The 18,239-nt window shown below is 36.8% G+C and overlaps 1 protein-coding gene across 1 annotated transcript in view; it reads left to right on the top strand.

The window, feature by feature from the left end:
* Nucleotides 1–18,239, top strand: part of enox1 (ecto-NOX disulfide-thiol exchanger 1) — a 162,036-nt gene that overhangs the window by 119,907 nt on the left and 23,890 nt on the right. The window contains 2 exon segments of the mRNA XM_079563424.1: nt 6,963–7,175; nt 12,043–12,149. Coding sequence (XP_079419550.1) covers nt 6,963–7,175; nt 12,043–12,149 — 320 coding nt within the window.

Here is an 18,239-nt window from a genome sequence, read left to right as displayed (position 1 = left end):
ATTGTAACAGAAATGTTGCCTTTTGATACTGTATATTGTTTTATAGTCGGCCTTAGGCTAATTTACGCTCACATTAGCCCACAATAGCCTTAGCCTTAGCCGTCCGTAAACTCCGGTCAGTTTTCATTTCCCCACATGTTCGTCTGGGTCTGATCTCAGAGGCCGCGTTACATCATTGAATTTCAACCATTCAGCGAGCGGGGGAGGCGGGGCTTGTCGGTGACGTCGAGCATTTGTGCTGCATCTGCTGGTTGTAGTTTGGAAATGGCGGCGGATACGAAAGTAATGGAAGCTCTTCAATCCGTTCTGGCTCGGCCCCACAATCCACTTTATTTATTTATATAGCACATTTAACCTCTTAACTCCCGCCTGAACCGAGAGGATCTTTTTCCTCACCTCATGTCATCAGATATTTTTTCTATCATTTATTTGTTGGGTATTCAACTCATTTTTGTCACATTTTTGTCACATTTTTTTTTTTTTGTCACGTTTTTGTCATTTTTTTTGTCAAATTGATAAAATTTGACAAAAAAAATGACAAAAACGTGACAAAAAATGAAAAATAAATAAATAAATTGTCGCATTTTTTTCATTTTTTTCATTTTTTTTTGTCAAATTGTATCAATTTGACAAAAAAAATGACAAAAACGTGACAAAAAAATAAAAAGTGGCAAAAATGTCACAAAAATGTTACAAAAATGTCACAAGAAATTGACCAAAAAAAAAAATTGGCGCATTTTTGTCATTTTTTATCAATTTCTTGTGACATTTTTGCCACTTTTTCATCAAGTTTTCGTCACTTTTTTGTCAATGTTTTCCATCTATTTTCACACCTTTTTTCCAGAAGCGTCTGGATTGGGGTAAAGCCAAACTGGAGAAGTGGGAGTTAAGGGGTTAAACAACAAAACGTTTCCAATGCTGTGTCCAATTTAAAAAATATGAAGTGAATATAAACTCACGCGGAGAACGCGAGGCAAAATCCTTGACTACTTCATCCATGATTAGTTTTGGCTGATGTTAACGTTAATTGAACTAAAAACACAGAGGTGCAGCGAGTGACGTAACCTTCTCATTTCTCTGTGACGGTCGTGATTGGTTCGGCCTTAGCCGCCAATCAACAACTTGTCTACCGTGCGTGGCCACACCCACCTTCTTTCTGCACGAAAGAAGGTGGGTGTGGTTTATCAGGCTACTTTCTGTGTGGAGTTTGCATGTTCTCCCCGTGTCTGCGTAGGGTTCCTCCGGGTACTCCGGTTTCCCCCACCACTAAAAACATGTGCAATAGGTGAATCCTCCAGCCAGGTGATTCTGACCATCAGCCTGGCTCCACATCATGGAGACGGGTCCCCACTGCTCCTGACGGGTCGCCCCAGCGGCATCGAAGGATGGGTTAAATGCAGAGGACAAATTTCCCTACAGGGACAATGAAACAAACAAATAAACAAAAATATTTCCACACTGCAAAAAGTATTTAACTAGATCAGTATAAACATCTCAATTTGAGCACAATAATCCACATTTTAGTTGTTTTGACGAGTTAAGAAGTTGTTGGGCATTTGTCCTGGATTATTTCACTTGTTCTGAGATGTTTCTGACTCGTTTCGATACATTTCGTCCTTATTTTCAGGTCATTTTCTTTGCCAATGGGGTAAGAAAATTGGTCTTATCTCATTGGCAATTTGACTTTCTTATTTCAAGCGAGATTTACCCTAGAACTGGTGTGAAATGTCCTCAAACAAGCAAAGCAAACTCGGTCCGATCAGGAAAAGTGTCTGAATGAGTGAAAACCGACAAAAACAAGAAACATTTCCTTCATTCAAGTCATTTAAGCCAATGCTTGATATTTACTTATTGTAGTGCAGAAATTAGCAACACTCTGGATAACGAGGAAATGAGGCCCTCTGTCAAAAACCCTGAAATATCCCTTTAAGAGCGTTTGAAAATCAGAACAATCAACATCTTTAAACCACATTCAAGCCTGTCCCTCCTCTGAACTCCACTGCTCCTCGTCTCTGGGACCTTCCACCCTCCCTCTCTCTAAACCAACACCCGTGCCTCTCCTCTGGTCTCGGGACGCTCCTCCTGCTCCTTCCCCTCTGCGTTCTTTCATTTAATTTCCGACTTTCCCATCCCAAACCCGGCGCCGTGCACTTGATCTCCCCTCGCCGTCCCCGACGCGCCTAATGCCGTCTCAGTCATTTGAATAATAATTGCGGTTTTGCCGGAATTAGAAAGCGTTTAGAGGGCTCAACACGGCGCCACACCGGCGTTTCGGGGGCATTGTTGGCCTGATAAAAAGCCCATCCACAGCTGTGCTAGATTACTCGTACACTGTAATAGGCCGAGCACAATAGGCCACGGCGCACACGGGCGGAGAATGGCTTTATGAAGGTTATTTAGAGGAAAGAAAGCAGGTTTATCTGACTCTTTATGCTGGCATTAGTGAGAGGATCATTGAGGAGCGCTGAGGCGCTAAAGTCACCACGTTATTTTCAGGGGAAATAGTGGTTTAACCCCTTAACTCCCGCCTGAACCGAGCACATTTTCTCCAGTTTGGATTTACCCCAATCCAAAAGCTTCTGGGAAAAAGGTGAGGAAATAGCAACAAAACTGAGACGAAAACAATGATGTAAATGTGAGAAAAAAGTGAGAAAACTTTGACCAAAAAGTGACGAAAAATTGATGAAAATGTGAAAAAAATTTACGAAAATATGACAAAAAATGACCAAAAAAAAGACAAAAAATTACAAAAAAAAATTACAAAAATTCAACAAAAATGTGACAAAAAATTCAACCAAAAAGTGACAAAAATGTGACAAAAAAGTGACAAAAATTAAAAAAAAAAAAAGACCAAAATTTGATAAAAAATGGAGGAAAAATGGACAAAAAAATTACAAAAAAAATTACAAAAATTCAACCAAAATGTGACAAAAATTCTACAAAAATTCACCAAAAAAGTGACAAAAATGTGACAAAAATGTGACAAAAATTAAAAAAAAAACGACCAAAATTTGATAAAAAATGGATGAAAAATGGACAAAAAAATTACAAAAAATGACAAAAATTTAACCAAAAAGTGACAAAAATTCAACAAAAATTTGACAAAAATTCAACCAAATTTCAACAAAAATTGAAGAAAAAAAAAAAACATAAGAAAAGGTGACACAACACAGCAACAACGCGAGGAAAAAGATGAGTTTTGTGGGTCTTAGCTTTCAAATGAGGTGCTCCACAGGCCTATATAAAGGACAGAATGATAAAAAGCCCATCCACAGCTGTGCTAGATTACTCGTACACTGTAATAGGCCGAGCACAATAGGCCACGGCGCACACGGGCGGAGAATGGCTTTATGAAGGTTATTTAGAGGAAAGAAAGCAGGTTTATCTGACTATTTATGCTGGCATTAGTGAGAGGATCATTGAGGAGCGCTGAGGCGCTAAAGTCACCACGTTATTAAACAATGTGCACGGAGGAGAAGTTTGAATGAAAAATGATTTTGTGGTGTTTTTCATTGTGGAAAACCTTTGAGATGAGAAAGCTTCTTGGGGAAAAAGCACCAAAACAGCTACAAAAATGAGAAGAAAACAAGGATGTAAACGCGACAAAAAAGTGACAAAAATGTGACAAAAATTCAACGAAAAAATGACAAAAATTCAACAAAAATGTGATAAAAATTCAACAAAAAAATGACAAAAATTCTACAAAAAAATGACAAAAATTCAACAAAAATGTGGCAAAAATTCAACAAAAAAATTACAAAAATTCTACTAAAAAATGACAAAAATTCTACAAAAAAATTACAAAAATTCTACAAAAAAATGACAAAAATTCTACAAAAAAATGACAAAAATTCGTTAAAGTCACCACATTATTTTTAGGGGAAATAGTGTTGAACAATGTGCACGGAGGAGAAGTTTGAATGAAATATGATTTTGTGGTGTTTTTCATTGTGGAAGTCTTTGAGTCATGAGATCTGGGTCAGGACAAAAAGGACAAGATCGCAGATATAAACAAATGAGTTTCCTTCACAGGGTGGCCGGCCCCTAAACCTCTTAACTCCCACCTGAACGGATCCCATTTCATCCAGTTTGGCTTTACCCTAATCAAAAAGATTCTTGGGGAAACAAGCACCAAAACAGCCACAAAAATGAGAAGAAAACAAGGATGTAAACGCAACAAAAATGTGACAAAAACGCAAATTCTACCAAAAATTCCAAAAAATTCTACACAAATTCAACAAAAAGTGACAAAAATTCAACAAAAAATCAACAAAAAAATGACAAAAATTCAACAAAAAATCAACAACAAAATGACTAAAATTCAACAAAAAATCAACAAAAAAGTGACAAAAATTCAAAAAAAATGTGACAATTTTTTTTATTTTATTTTTTTACAAAAATTCAACAAAAAAATCAACAAAAAATTCAACAAAAATTCAACAAAAATTCAACAAAAAAGCGACAAAAATTCAACAAAAAAATCAACAAAAAAGTGTTTTTTTTTTCATTGGGAGGAGGCACTGGGGAAGAGGGGTGCGTACCTATGATCCCCCGGGTTCTATGTTCCGCGGGTGCATTTTTTTTTCCGTATGTGAGTTGGTACATCAACCAATCACAAGTCATGAGAGTGAAACGTCATACATGCCGTATATCAAACAGCTTAACCCTGACCCTGCTCTACTTTAACCTTAAAGGAACAGGTCGCCGTTTTTTCCATACATTGGGAGAGGCCAAATGCTAACAACATCTTAAGTCATTTTGCGTGACTGAGGGCACACACAAAGATCTGACAGGTACGTATCAACTCGTCTAAGCTCAGGTAAGAACATATCCCAGTATGGAAGAACGGTGGCCTGTTCCTTTAAGGACAGTGGGCTGGTGCCTGATCTTAGTCAGTAGAAGTGGGGGAACATACTGTATTTACCGGGAAACATAGGGCTGACCGTGGGGAAGAGCCAGCACACACTGGAGGGACGTTTCCACTGGCAGTGCCTGGTCTGCCCTGGTGAGCTCTTTTCCACTGGCACACAACACTTTTGGGACACAGCACAGGCCTGGACCAAAGCTTATTCCCCATGTAGAGCGTCCAAAAAAGCACTGTACAAGTTTAAAGTATTATAATGTATTATTATTAAAGCTGGACTGGAAGAGAGGACCGCCCTCACTAAGACAGGCAGGTCATGGGAGATTTAATATTGTAAAACATCACACCACTGTTGAAAAAGGTGGTTTTAGCATGACATTAGTAGCTATCAGAGGTGGGAGTGAGTGGCCTGTCCTGCCCCAGCCTTTTACGAAATGAATCCTGATTGTAATGGCAGTACTGACACACTGTGGCTGCTGAAATGAAAGGTTCCCGACACGTGTTCCACTTCTATAAACGGATTTATTTGGCTTTCCCATATCCACATCCACATGTGACACGGTCAAGAAGAATTGTCCCCAATTAACAGCACCCGGTTCTTCTTTTTTTTGTAATTTTTTGTTGAATTTTTGACATTTTTTGGTTGAATTTTTGTCATTTTTTGGTTGAATTTTTGACATTTTTTGGTTGAATTTTTGTCATTTTTTGGTTGAATTTTTGTAATTTTTTGTTGAATTTTTGACATTTTTTTGTTGAATTTTTGACATTTTTTGGTTGAATTTTTGTCATTTTTTGTTGAATTTTTGACATTTTTTGGTTGAATTTTTGTAATTTTTTGTTGAATTTTTGACATTTTTTGGTTGAATTTTTGTAATTTTTTGTTGAATTTTTGTAATTTTTTGTTGAATTTTTGACATTTTTTGGTTGAATTTTTGACATTTTTTGTTGAATTTTTGTAATTTTTTGTTGAATTTTTGACATTTTTTGTTGAATTTTTGTAATTATTTTGTTGAATTTTTGTAATTTTTTGTTGAATTTTTGACATTTTTTGTTGAATTTTTGTCACATTTTTTGGTTGAATTTTTGACATTTTTTGTTGAATTTTTGACATTTTTTGTTGAATTTTTGTAATTATTTTGTTGAATTTTTGTAATTTTTTGTTGAATTTTTGACATTTTTTGTTGAATTTTTGTCACATTTTTTGGTTGAATTTTTGACATTTTTTGTTGAATTTTTGACATTTTTTGGTTGAATTTTAGTAATTTTTTGTTGAATTTTTGTCATTTTTTTGGTTGAATTTTTGTAATTTTTTGGTTGAATTTTTGAATTTTTTTGGTTGAATTTTTGAAATTTTTGTTGAGTTTTTGAAATTTTTTGGTTGAATTTTTGTAATTTTTTGGTTGAATTTTTGAATTTTTTTGGTTGAATTTTTGAAATTTTTGTTGAGTTTTTGAATTTTTTTGGTTGAATTTTTGAAATTTTTGTTGAGTTTTTGAAATTTTTGGTTGAATTTTTGTCACATTTTTTGGTTGAATTTTTGTCATTTTTTGGTTGAATTTTTGACATTTTTTGGTTGAATTTTTGTAATTTTTAGTTGAATTTTTGCAATTTTTGGTTGAATTTTTGTCATTTTTTGGTCAAGAAGAATTGTCCCCAATTAACAGCACCCGGTTCTTCTTCTTCTTCTTCCTTCCAGCAGGCTACGCGCGGGGATGCGCAATGCTGCCCCCCACCGTCAGAAACCACAGCACCTGGTTACATCAGGCCACGCCTTATATAGGCCCAGGGGGGAAAAAGAGACACAGTGCCATATAGAGGCAGGGGGTAAAATAACAAATCATAAATGGCTCCTACACTGATCTTTCGACAGTTTCACTCAAATAAATAAAAACTATAAAGTCACAGCGAGTCATTGAGAGTCATTGACCTCAAGTCCAAGTTAAGTCTCGAGTCACAAACAGCAAGTCCCAAGTCAAGTCTTTTTGCAGCTTTGGTCAAGTAAGTCTCAAGTCCCGAAAATTGGCTGCACTTGTGGCGAGAGCGACTCTTCCTCTGACCTCTAACCTCTCAAACCTTCTCTCCTTTTCCTTTTCTCCAGACGACCATAAATTCGGCGACGCCACGGCCGTGCTGTTCACGTGGATCGACCGCGGCGACGTGAACCGCCGAAACGCCAACCACTTCTACTCCATGATCCAGTCGACCAACAGCCACGTGCGGCAGCTGATGATGGACAAGGCCCAGCACGAGGAGGAGCTGGAGCGAGCCAAGGAGGCCTTCAAGAACGCCCTGCTCGCCATCCTCAACCAGTGTGAGTGGCTGGAGCTCAGAGAGAAGCTTCCAGAGGCACAAGAACCTGGTCATTTAGATTTAAGCAGGTCCATTATCCCTCACTGTCCACCCGCTTCACAAAACCCACGGATTAACCTCCTACCACCCGCCTCCTGTCCTCTCTGGCCGTTATATAGGCCTGTGTAGCACCTCATTTGAAAGCTAAGACCCACAAAAGTGATCTTTTTCCTCGCGTTGTTGCTGTGTTGTGTCACCTTTTCTATGTTTTTTTAGGTTTTTGTAATTTTTTTGTTGAATTTGTGTCATTTTTTTCACATTTTTGTTGAATTTTTGTCACTTTTTAGTTGAGTTTTTGTTGAATTTTTGTTGAATTTTTGTCACATTTTTGTTGAATTTTTGTCGTTTTTTGGTTAATTTTTTGTCACTTTTTAGTTGAATTGTTGTCACATTTTTGTTGAATTTTTGTCACATTTTTGTTGAATTTTTGTCACTTTTTAGTTGAGTTTTTGTTGAATTTTTGTTGAATTTTTGTCACATTTTTGTCACATTTTAGTTGAATTTTTGTCACATTTTTGTTGAATTTTTGTCGTTTTTTGGTTAATTTTTTGTCACTTTTTAGTTGAATTTTTGTCACTTTTTAGTTGAATTTTTGTCACATTTTTGTCACATTTTTGTTGAATTTTTGTCACTTTTTAGTTGAATTTTTGTCACATTTTTGTTGAGTTTTTGTCACATTTTAGTTGAATTTTTGTCACTTTTTAGTTGAATTTTTGTCACATTTTTGTCACTTTTTAGTTGAATTTTTGTCACTTTTTAGTTGAATTTTTGTCACATTTTTGTTGAGTTTTTGTCACATTTTAGTTGAATTTTTGTTACTTTTTTGTTGAATTTTTGTCACATTTTTGTCACATTTTTGTCGCGTTTACATCCTTGTTTTCTTCTCATTTTTTGTGGCTGTTTTGATGCTTCTTTCCACAAGCAGCTTTTTGATTCGGGTAAAGCCAAACTGGAGGAAATGTGCTCCGTTCAGGTGGGAGTTCAGGGGTTCAGTTCAGTTCAGTCCTTCGTGCAGCAGCCGCTCTAAAGCAGCAGCCGCGAAGCCCCTCTCCCTTTTATTTACACGTCTACTACTTTCTCCCCGCGCCGTTTAGTCGCCGGGGATCTTTGTCTCCATGACAACGCCTTCCCATCAGCCCCGGCTCCGGCTCCATCTTTTAAATGATCTCGCCGTGAGATGGAGTCACGGCGGGGTCAGGCTGGTGGAACATGAGAGAGGATGGATGAGAGCAGAGCAGTGAGGAACAGAGCAGAGCAGGAACATCTGGTTCTTTGGTGAATAAAGATACAGACGGCATCTCTGGAATCGCCCATATATGGTCATGTTTGAAAACAGTTAAGGGGGAAAACAATGTGGAGAAAAATCTAAACTTTCTCCAATCGGCTTGTTGCACAATGTGGCTAAACGCTAGCTCCTCTGAGCTGAAGCTGTGGGCGCCAGCACTTCCTGTTCGTATTCATTTCCATTAAGATGAGCTCAGACCTGTGAGTTCCTGGTAGAAATATTTCCATAGAGGAGACGTTTATGTTTGTGAGGATCAGGGAGTTTGTCTTGAAGCTAATTTAACCTCTTAACTCCCGCCTGAACCGAGAGGATCTTTTTCCTCACGTCGTCAGATTTTTTTCCCCATAATTTTTGTCACTTTTTTGTCATTTTTTGGTCACTTTTTTTTATTTTATTTTTTTTTAGTCAATTTTTTATCACATTTTGTCACATTTGTGTAATTTTTTCGTCAATTTTTTGTCACATTTTTGTAATTTTTTGGTCCTTTTTTTGTCACATTTTTGTAATTTTTTCGTCAATTTTTTGTCACATTTTTGTCATTTTTTGGTCCTTTTTTTGTCACATTTTTGTAATTTTTTCGTCATTTTTTTGTCACATTTTTGTAATTTTTTGGTCATTTTTTTGTCACATTTTTGTAATTTTTTCGTCAATTTTTTGTCACATTTTTGTAATTTTTTGGTCATTTTTTTGTCACATTTTTGTAATTTTTTGGTCATTTTTTTGTCACATTTTTGTAATTTTTTGGTCATTTTTTTGTCACATTTTTGTCAATTTCTTGTGACATTTTTGTGACATTTTTGTCACATTTCCATCATTGTTTTCGTCGAGAAAACGTGCTCGGTTCAGGTGGGAGTTAAGGGGTTAACGCATTACACAACTTGAAATAGTGCCTTTATATATATTCTTTTATAGCATGTTAGCCTTTAGCTTCAAGACAAACTATCAATCCTTCATGATCACAGGCGTCTCTGATCTGAACTTCATGATTTGAACACACAGTAAATGATCGTCTACCGGGAACTCACCGCCCACAACAGAATCTTTAGAAAATATGATTATTATTCCAGGAAAAGAAAACAGACGGGAAGTCCAGGCGCTCACACCTTCAGGTCAGAGGAACTAGCATAGCCACACCGTGCAACAAGCCAATTATTAAAAAAAAATACTTTAACAAATGCTGAATTATGAATATAGTTTCTACTAAATAAAGATACAAAGACATGGAGCAAAGTGGTTCAACAGCCCATAAATACATGAATAACGGAGAATGCTAACTTGATGCTACATGCTCGGGCTAGCTACGACTGCCGTTTTTTCGCCTCTACTGAACAATCTGCTGTGAGAAAACATCCATATGGGCCAGATTTAGACTTGACTTTATTTGTGTGTCATAGATAAGTTTATATCTCGCCAGAAAACGGCCAAAAAGTGTGAAAAACTGTGTTTCCCAGAAGATTACATTTTCCCCCTCGGCGAAGCCACGCCCCCTTCTATGACGAGGTGCCGTCTGTGTCTGTAGGGGAAATAATTACATTTACAGATATCAATTTGAAATTTTTACTTTAACCTCTTAACTCCCACCTGAACCGAGCACATTTTACCCAAATAGCAACAAAACCGAGACGAAAACAATGATGGAAATGTGACAAAAAATGACAAAAAATGGACAAAAAAATGACAAAAAAATGATGAAAAAATGACAAAAATTTGACAAAAAAATTACCAAAAAATGACAAAAATGACAAAAATGTGATAAAAAAAAATGACAAAAAATTGATAAAAATATGACAAAAATGTGACAAAAAATTGATAAAAAAATGACAAAAATTTGATTAAAAAATAATAAAAATGTGATTAAAAAATGACAAAAATATGACAAAAAAATGACAAAAATGTGACAAAAATTTGATAAAAAAATGACAAAAATGTGACAAAAATTTGATTAAAAAAATGACAAAAATGTGACAAAAATTTGATTAAAAAAAATGACAAAAATGTGATTAAAAAATAATAAAAATGTGATTAAAAAAATGACAAAAATGTGACAAAAAAATGACCAAAAAATGACAAAAAAGTTACAAAAATGAGTTGAATACCCAACAAAAAAATCTGATGACGTGAGGAAAAAGATCCTCTCAGTTCAGGCGGGAGTTAAGAGGTTAAATTACTGATATAAAACAGAGTTTAACTTTTCTGTCAGTTTCTGTTTTGTAAAATGAGGCTAAAGTCGACTCTATTTTCAGGGACAAAATCTAAATAATGTAAATAGGCAAGTTTAAATGTACGCTTTTATTTGGCTGAAATTAGTGACAAAGGAGATTTTGGATCTTTGCCGTTCAAAGCTCAATAAATCAGGCTAGGAAATAGATATGAAATAAATCCAGTGGAAAAAAACAAACAAACTTCAAAATATCGTTGAGTGCAAGGCTGTAAAGTTTGGAGTCTGTAGTGGCAACTATAGCAGAGATATTGTTACAAGAGTGTGAAGAGCCTGGTCCTATCGTCGGGTCTCCCAGAAAGAAAATGACGTTATTTACCTTTCATGCTATGTCAGTATCTGTGAATGAACAAGTCTAATCTCTTGGTTTGATTTTTTTCTCCGACATGAAGCTGTTAAAAGGGGGGTATTATTCAAAATTGACTTTTTCAAGCTTTCCATCATGTTATTCTGTCACTCCCTCATTAAAAACATGGCTGAAGTGTTGCCTTGGCACATTCACGTATTTCTGAGTCATCTGTAAAAACTCTGATGGCGGCCATTTTAGGGATAGGTTTTTGTCACATTTTTGTTGAATTTTTGTCACATTTTTGTTGAATTTTTGTCACATTTTTGTTGAATTTTTGTTGAATTTTTGTTGAATTTTTGTAGAATTTTTGTAGAATTTTTGTCATTTTTTTGTTGAATTTTTGTTGGATTTTTGTCATTTTTTGTCATTTTTTGTCATTTTTTGTCATTTTTTGTCATTTTTTGAATTTTTGGCTGATGGCGGCCATTTTAGGGATAGGTTTGCCTGAGTCCTCCTAGGAACGCCCCCACCTCCTGGAGACGCCTCCGAGCTTTCATCACCAGCCGAGTAACCAACCACTGCTCCTCAGCAGAACCCCCTCCCCACTGATGCCACAGACAGCGTGTGGAGGGGGCGTGTCTAAAGGCTCAGAGGTTCTTAAAGAGACAGAGGCCTATTTCAAGACATTCACTACAGCCATTTTGAGAGAGACATTTTATACAAGGCAGTTATTCTAATTTACTGCATTTACAGACCAACAGAAGGTTTGTCATCATTGTAGTGAGATATAGACTGGAGCTATGGGACTGACAAAAGCAGAACACCCCCTGTTTAAGAGAAAACGAGCTAAAAATCATCAACCATTCATCTGAAGTGTCTCCCCTTAAAGTAATGTTGTTAGTAATATTAGTAGATATCCTACACTGGACTGGACACTGATCTCAACTTCAGCCACATTAATCTCATGCTTTGTCTCCCCTCTTCTCCTCTCCTCTCCCTCCCTCTCTCCTGTTCCTCCTCCCTCTTACGGCCCATAGTCGAGCAGATCAATGGCGTGTTCACTGCCGCCTCCAAACAAAAGGCCTGGGACCATTTCACCAAAGCTCAACGCAAGAACATCGACATCTGGAGGAAACAGTGTGAGGTGAGGTCTGCACGTGTTCTTTACTGTCGCCACCAGGGGGCGGACTGGCCATGTGTTCATTCTGGAAGAGCACAGAAGGGCTTTACCTAAATCTAAAAGCTTAAAAGAGAAGCATCAAAACAGCGACGAGGATGAAAACGGAACGAAAATGTGCCGGAAAAGCATCAAAAAACGTGACAAAAAAGCAACGATATAAAGCTATGAAAAACCAAAATATCCACAAAAACACAACAAAAATGTGACGACAAAGCAACAAAAAAAAACACAAAAAGTGAAAAACCAATAAAACGTGACAAAAAAGAGACGAAACACAACAAAGCAATGAAAAACCAACAAAAAGCCATAATAACATAACAAAAACACAAGACAGCGACGAATACACAACAAATACACACAAAAAAACACAAAAAGTGACGAAAAATGTCACGAAAACACACAAAAAAGCTATGAAAAACCGACAAAAAATCCACAAAAACACAACAAAAATGTGACGACAAAGCAACAAAAAAAACACAAAGAGTGAAGAAAAAAGAAAGAAAAATGACAAAAACACAACAAAGCAATGAAGAAAAGCAGTGAAAAACCAACAAAACAGCCATTATAACAAAACAAAAACACAAGACAGCGACGAATACACAACAAATACACACAAAAAAAACACAAAAAGTGACGAAAACACACAAAAAAGCTGTGAAAAAGCAACAAAAAAATGACAAAAAAAATAACAAAAAATGACAAAAAATGACAAAAAAAGACAAAAAAAATTACAAAAAATTACAAGAAAAAGACAAAAAAAGACAAAAAAATTGACAAAAAAGACAAAAAATCCACAAAAAAATGTGACGACAAAGCAACAAAAAAAACACAAAAAGTGAAAAACCGACAAAATGTGACAAAAAAGAGACGAAAACACAACAAAGCAATGAAAAACCAACAAAACAGCCATAATAACAAAACAAAACACAAGACAGCAACGAATACACAACAAATACACACAAAAAACCCCAAAAGTGACGAAAAATGTCACAAAAACACAAAAAAAGCTATGAAAAAGCATCAAAAACGTGACAAAAAAGCAACGCTAAAAAGCCATGAAAAAACAACAAAAAATCCACAAAAACACAACAAAAATGTGACGACAAAGCAAAAAAAAAAAAAAAAGGGTGAAGAAAAAAAAAAAAAATGACAAAAACACAACAAAGCAATGAAAAACCAACAAAACAGCCATAATAACATAACAAAAACACAAGACAGCGACGAATACACAACAAATACACACAAAAAACACAAAAAGTGACGAAAACACACAAAAAAGCTGTGAAAAAGCATCAAAAACGTGACAGAAAAGCAACGATATGAATCTATGAAAAACCAAACTCTAATTTGGGCCGGGCTGGTCAGAGTCCAGGGCCCTCTTTCATTCCCAGTCCGGCCCTGGTCGCCCCTGAAGCTGCTACTGCACATTTCTGTCACTTTTTATTTACTCATGTTTTATTATTCATAACACGACTGCGGCGCGGTGTCGGCTGCTCTTAATGCGTTGATGTTTTACTTGACTCAAAGGCACAGCTCTATGTACATTTATAATAGAGTATGTTTGTTTAAGAAAAAAAACACAAACACCGGACTGAATTGGCTTGTTGTTGGTACGGCTATGCTAGTTCCTCTGACCTGAAGTTGTGAGCGCCGGTACTTCCTGTTTTATGTATTTATTTATTTATTTAAGATGGGACAGTGCATATTAATTAACATGAGTCCTCAAAGTCCACATGTAAATATGCCAGAGTTGCCACAATGGCTAATTTTTCAGAACAACAAGCACAACAGACATGAACAACAGACGAGATAAAACGGTTCGTAAAAAGACATTATAAACAAAACGACACAGACAAATAAGAGATTTCAAACACTATTGGTAAACAGCCTCCATGTTCACACTGTGACTGCAGGTTTGATTGTCCAGGAGCCAAAGTTTTCCTGATCTAGTGAAGGTTCTCAGTGTTGGGATGTTCCTGATGTTCCAGGTGTGAGCCGCCCTCACTGAAAAGCTCAACTGACCAAAAGATGGTTTCTTTTCCTATAGAGATTAGCTCAGACCTGTTGGAATAATAATCATATTTTCTAAAGATTATGTGGTGGGCAGTGAGTTCCCGGTAGATGATCATTTACTGTGTGTTCAAATCTTGATGTAACGAGTTCAGAGTTTGTCTTGAAGCTAAAGGCTAACATGCTATGAAAAAATGTAATAAAAATAAATACCGATAAAAAAAAATTCAAGCAGGACAAGGTGGTTTATATGCAGATTAGTTTATATTTGAGATACTGTTTAAAATGTTATAATGCATGAAATGAATGTTAGCCTTTAGCTTCAAGACAAACTCACTGATCCTTATAAACATAGACGTCTCTTCTACGGAAATATTTACACTGCGCAGCGACTCGTTTACCTGCAGAAAGTGATCGTCTACCAGGAACTCACCATCCACCACAGAATCTCTAGGAAATACGATGATTCGAACTGGTCTAAGCTAATCTTAATGGAAATGAATATGAACAGGAAGTGCTAGCGCCCACAACTTCAGCTCAGAGGAACTAGCGTAGCCACACTGTGCATGTTGACGTCACATAAACAGTTCAGAAAACTAAAGCATAAAGAACATAGACTCTCCATCTCACTCCAAATCACTAAATCCATTGAAATCCTGGAGGCGGAACTGCACCTCTGACAAGCCTCTCCCGGCAGCACGTTTTTCAAGCTCTCATTTGTGAACTCACTCCTCTAACTGTGGCCATTTTGTTTTCTAAGAGTAACCTCCGCTTCTCGCTCACTCCAAACGTTCTTTCTGCTGCTCGATTAGCCTGCAGTGCCCTCTAGCGGCAAAATTATATATTAGCGATTTATAATCCGGAAAACACGGTCGTTGACTCTAAAATGGGTTCAGATTAAATACAGAAAGAATGGACATGACAGGAATAATAATACAGTGAGAGTCTTTATAAAGAGACCAAAATCCCATTGCATTTATGGAATGGGATTAAAAAATGTCAATGTGAAACTGTGTTGCCAATTTACGTACCGTACTGAAATGCCATTTACGCTGTTAATGAATGCTGAAACTACATAATGTTAACCTCTTACTGCCCACCAAAACCAAATCTATTCTCTCCTCTAGCCATTGTCGTCACTTTTTATTTCCCTTATGTGTTTTTGTCACTTTTTTGCTCTTCTGTCACTTTTTTGATGGATTTTGGGAATTTTTTTCTGCTGGATTTTAATAATTTTTTTGCTGGATTTGAGTCTTTTTTCTGCTGGATTTTAATAATTTTTTTGCTGGATTTGAGTCTTTTTTTGCTGGATTTTAGTCATTTTTTGTTGGATTTTGGTCATTTTTTGTTGGATTTTAGTCTTTTTTTTGTTGGATTTTAGTCTTTTTTTGCTGGATTTTAGTCATTTTTTGCTGGATTTTAGTCTTTTTTTGTTGGATTTTAGTCTTTTTTTGCTGGATTTTAGTCTTTTTTTGATGGATTTTAGTCATTTTTTGTTGGATTTTAGTCACTTTTTTGCTGGATTTTTGTAATTTTTTTGCTGGATTTTTGTCATTTTTTGTTGGATTTTAGTCTTTTTTTCTGTTGGATTTTAGTCTTTTTTTGTTGGATTTTAGTCTTTTTTTTTTGTTGGATTTTAGTCTTTTTTTGTTGGATTTTAGTCATTTTTTTGCTGGATTTTTGTCATTTTTTCTGCTGGATTTTTGTCTTTTTTTGCTGGATTTTTGTCATTTTTTCTGCTGGATTTCAGTCTTTTTTTGTTGAGTTTTTGTCATTTTTGTCACTTTTTTTGTTCACTGTTTAGCTTTTTTTGTTGCGTTTTCATCCTCATTTTCTTGTCATTTTTTGCCTCTGTTTTGAATGTGGAGAATTTGGAGAAAACATGTTCAGGTGGGAGTTAAGAGGTTAATGTGTATTACAGTGTATTACAACTGTGTGCCATTATCCTCGAAACTGTGAAACTGCTGGTTTAGAGTAAAAAATAAATCTAAATCCAAACCAAGTGTGATCAGATGAGCAAGAAGAAGAGGTGCCCTACTCACACCACCTAGTCCGGTTGACGACTTTGAAATCCTCTTCCATAATGGAACATTCTAGGACAATAGAGAGTTTACGCACATGTGATTAAATAGGAAATGATCTGAAGTTGCTGGAGTGACTATGAGCGAGGCAGCTTCTCCTCCCTGTGCTTCTCCTCCTGCCTCTGTGAAAGGCGCTATATAAATAAAGATCTTCTGCTTCTCCTCCCTGTGCTTCTCCTCCTGCCTCTGTGAAAGGCACTATATAAATAAAGATCTTCTGCTTCTCCTCCCTGTGCTTCTCCTCCTGCCTCTGTGAAAGGCACTATATAAATAAAGATCTTCTGCTTCTCCTCCTGCCTCTGCTGCTGGATTTGACCGACATCTCTTTAGCATTTGGAGCTGTTGTTTTTGCTCAAACCCCACACCGGGACAGCCGTCTGTGATCCTCCTTTCGCCGAGCGCGGGGCACTTCCTGGAAACCGCTGCCATGGAAACTGTGATTTCCAGGGTTCGGGTTTAATAATTAACGCGGCGTCGTATCCAGCAACAAACTGGGGAATACGGCGCGTGCTTCCAAACCCTGTCAGAAATGTGAGATGAAGCAGCAGAGGAGGAGGAGAGCGCAGAGATGTGACTGTGAAGGAATAATGTCACTGCAGGACACAAGAGACACGGGTGTACAAGGGCGGGACAGGGAGGACATGCGCTGCCTCTAAAGTACTGACAGGTATCGGTCATATTTACCACGGCTATAGCGAAAAGACTTCAAACCAGATGCAGATGATTGGTAATCTTCTTAAAGGGATAGTTCAGGATGTTTGACATAGGGCCTCATTTCCTCGTTATCCAGAGTGTTGCTGATTTCTGGAGATTTTTTTTTCCTAAATTCATGCAGTTCTTATAATTGAAGAGTTTAGTGGTGCTACACTGCAAAAAGCACCCGACTAAAAACAAGGAAGAAAATCTTAAAATAAGACGTTTTTTCTTGTTTTAAGGAAAAAATTCTGCCAATCGGTTAGCATTTTTTTCTTGCTAAGAATTCGTATTTCTAGAATATTTTTCTTATAAAACAAGAAAGAAACACTGAAGCAAATAAATAACTAGAATTAAGAAAAATGTCCTCAGGAAATGGAATAATTTAGGAAAACATTCTTATTTAGTGAAACATTGTGGATATTTGACTTAAATGTTGTTTGATTTAAGCAAAATGTTCTTAATAAATACTAATATTTAAGGAAAGTATTGCCGCGCCCGGAGACCCGCCTCCATGATGTGGAGCCAGGCTGATGGTCAGAATCACCTGCTGGAAGATTCACCTATTGTACATGTTTTTAGTGGTAGACACGGGGAGAACATGCGCCACACAGAAAGGCCCCGTCCTGGTGGGAATCGAACCCGGGACCTTCGAGCTGTGAAGCTGAGGCTCTAACCGCTGTGCCACCGAGCCGCCCACTTTAAAGGAATAGGCCAGCGTTTTTACATACTGAGATATGTTCTTACCTCACTTTAGTCGAGTTAATATATCCCCGTCTGGTCTTTGTCCGTGCGCTCACACATACGCAGCCTCTCCCACATGTCACATAGCTCCAAAAAAGCTCACGATAGAAGCTACCAAGCTCTTCCACGTGTTCCCTATTTAAATAAAGTTACGTCAAGTGTTTTCATGCGAAGTATATTTACACAGAAATGTAACGTGTCGATTTTATAAGCAAATAAAAAGGGGGACTATATTGAGCTTGGTAGCTTCTATCGTGAGCTTTTTCGGAGCTATGTGACATGTGGGAGAGGCTGCGTATGTGTGAGCGCACGGACAAAGACCAGACGGGGATATATTAACTCGGCTAAAGTGAGGTAAGAACATATCTCAGTATGTAAAAACAGTGGCCTATTCCTTTAAAGAATGGAATGTTTTATCTCTCTGTGAGAAGCAGTTCTTACATTAAGAGTTGTTGATCTTAGTTTGTCTTAAAATAAGAAAAAATATTCTTTGTCTAAAACTGAAGAAGATTCAAAAAGTTTTTCT

The sequence above is a fragment of the Gobius niger genome (assembly GCF_951799975.1).
Source record: "Gobius niger genome assembly, chromosome: 9".
Classification (NCBI taxonomy): Eukaryota; Metazoa; Chordata; class Actinopteri; order Gobiiformes; family Gobiidae; genus Gobius; species Gobius niger.
The sequence above is the reverse complement of the archived record's forward strand: the minus strand, read 5'-3'. Positions and strand labels throughout refer to the sequence as shown.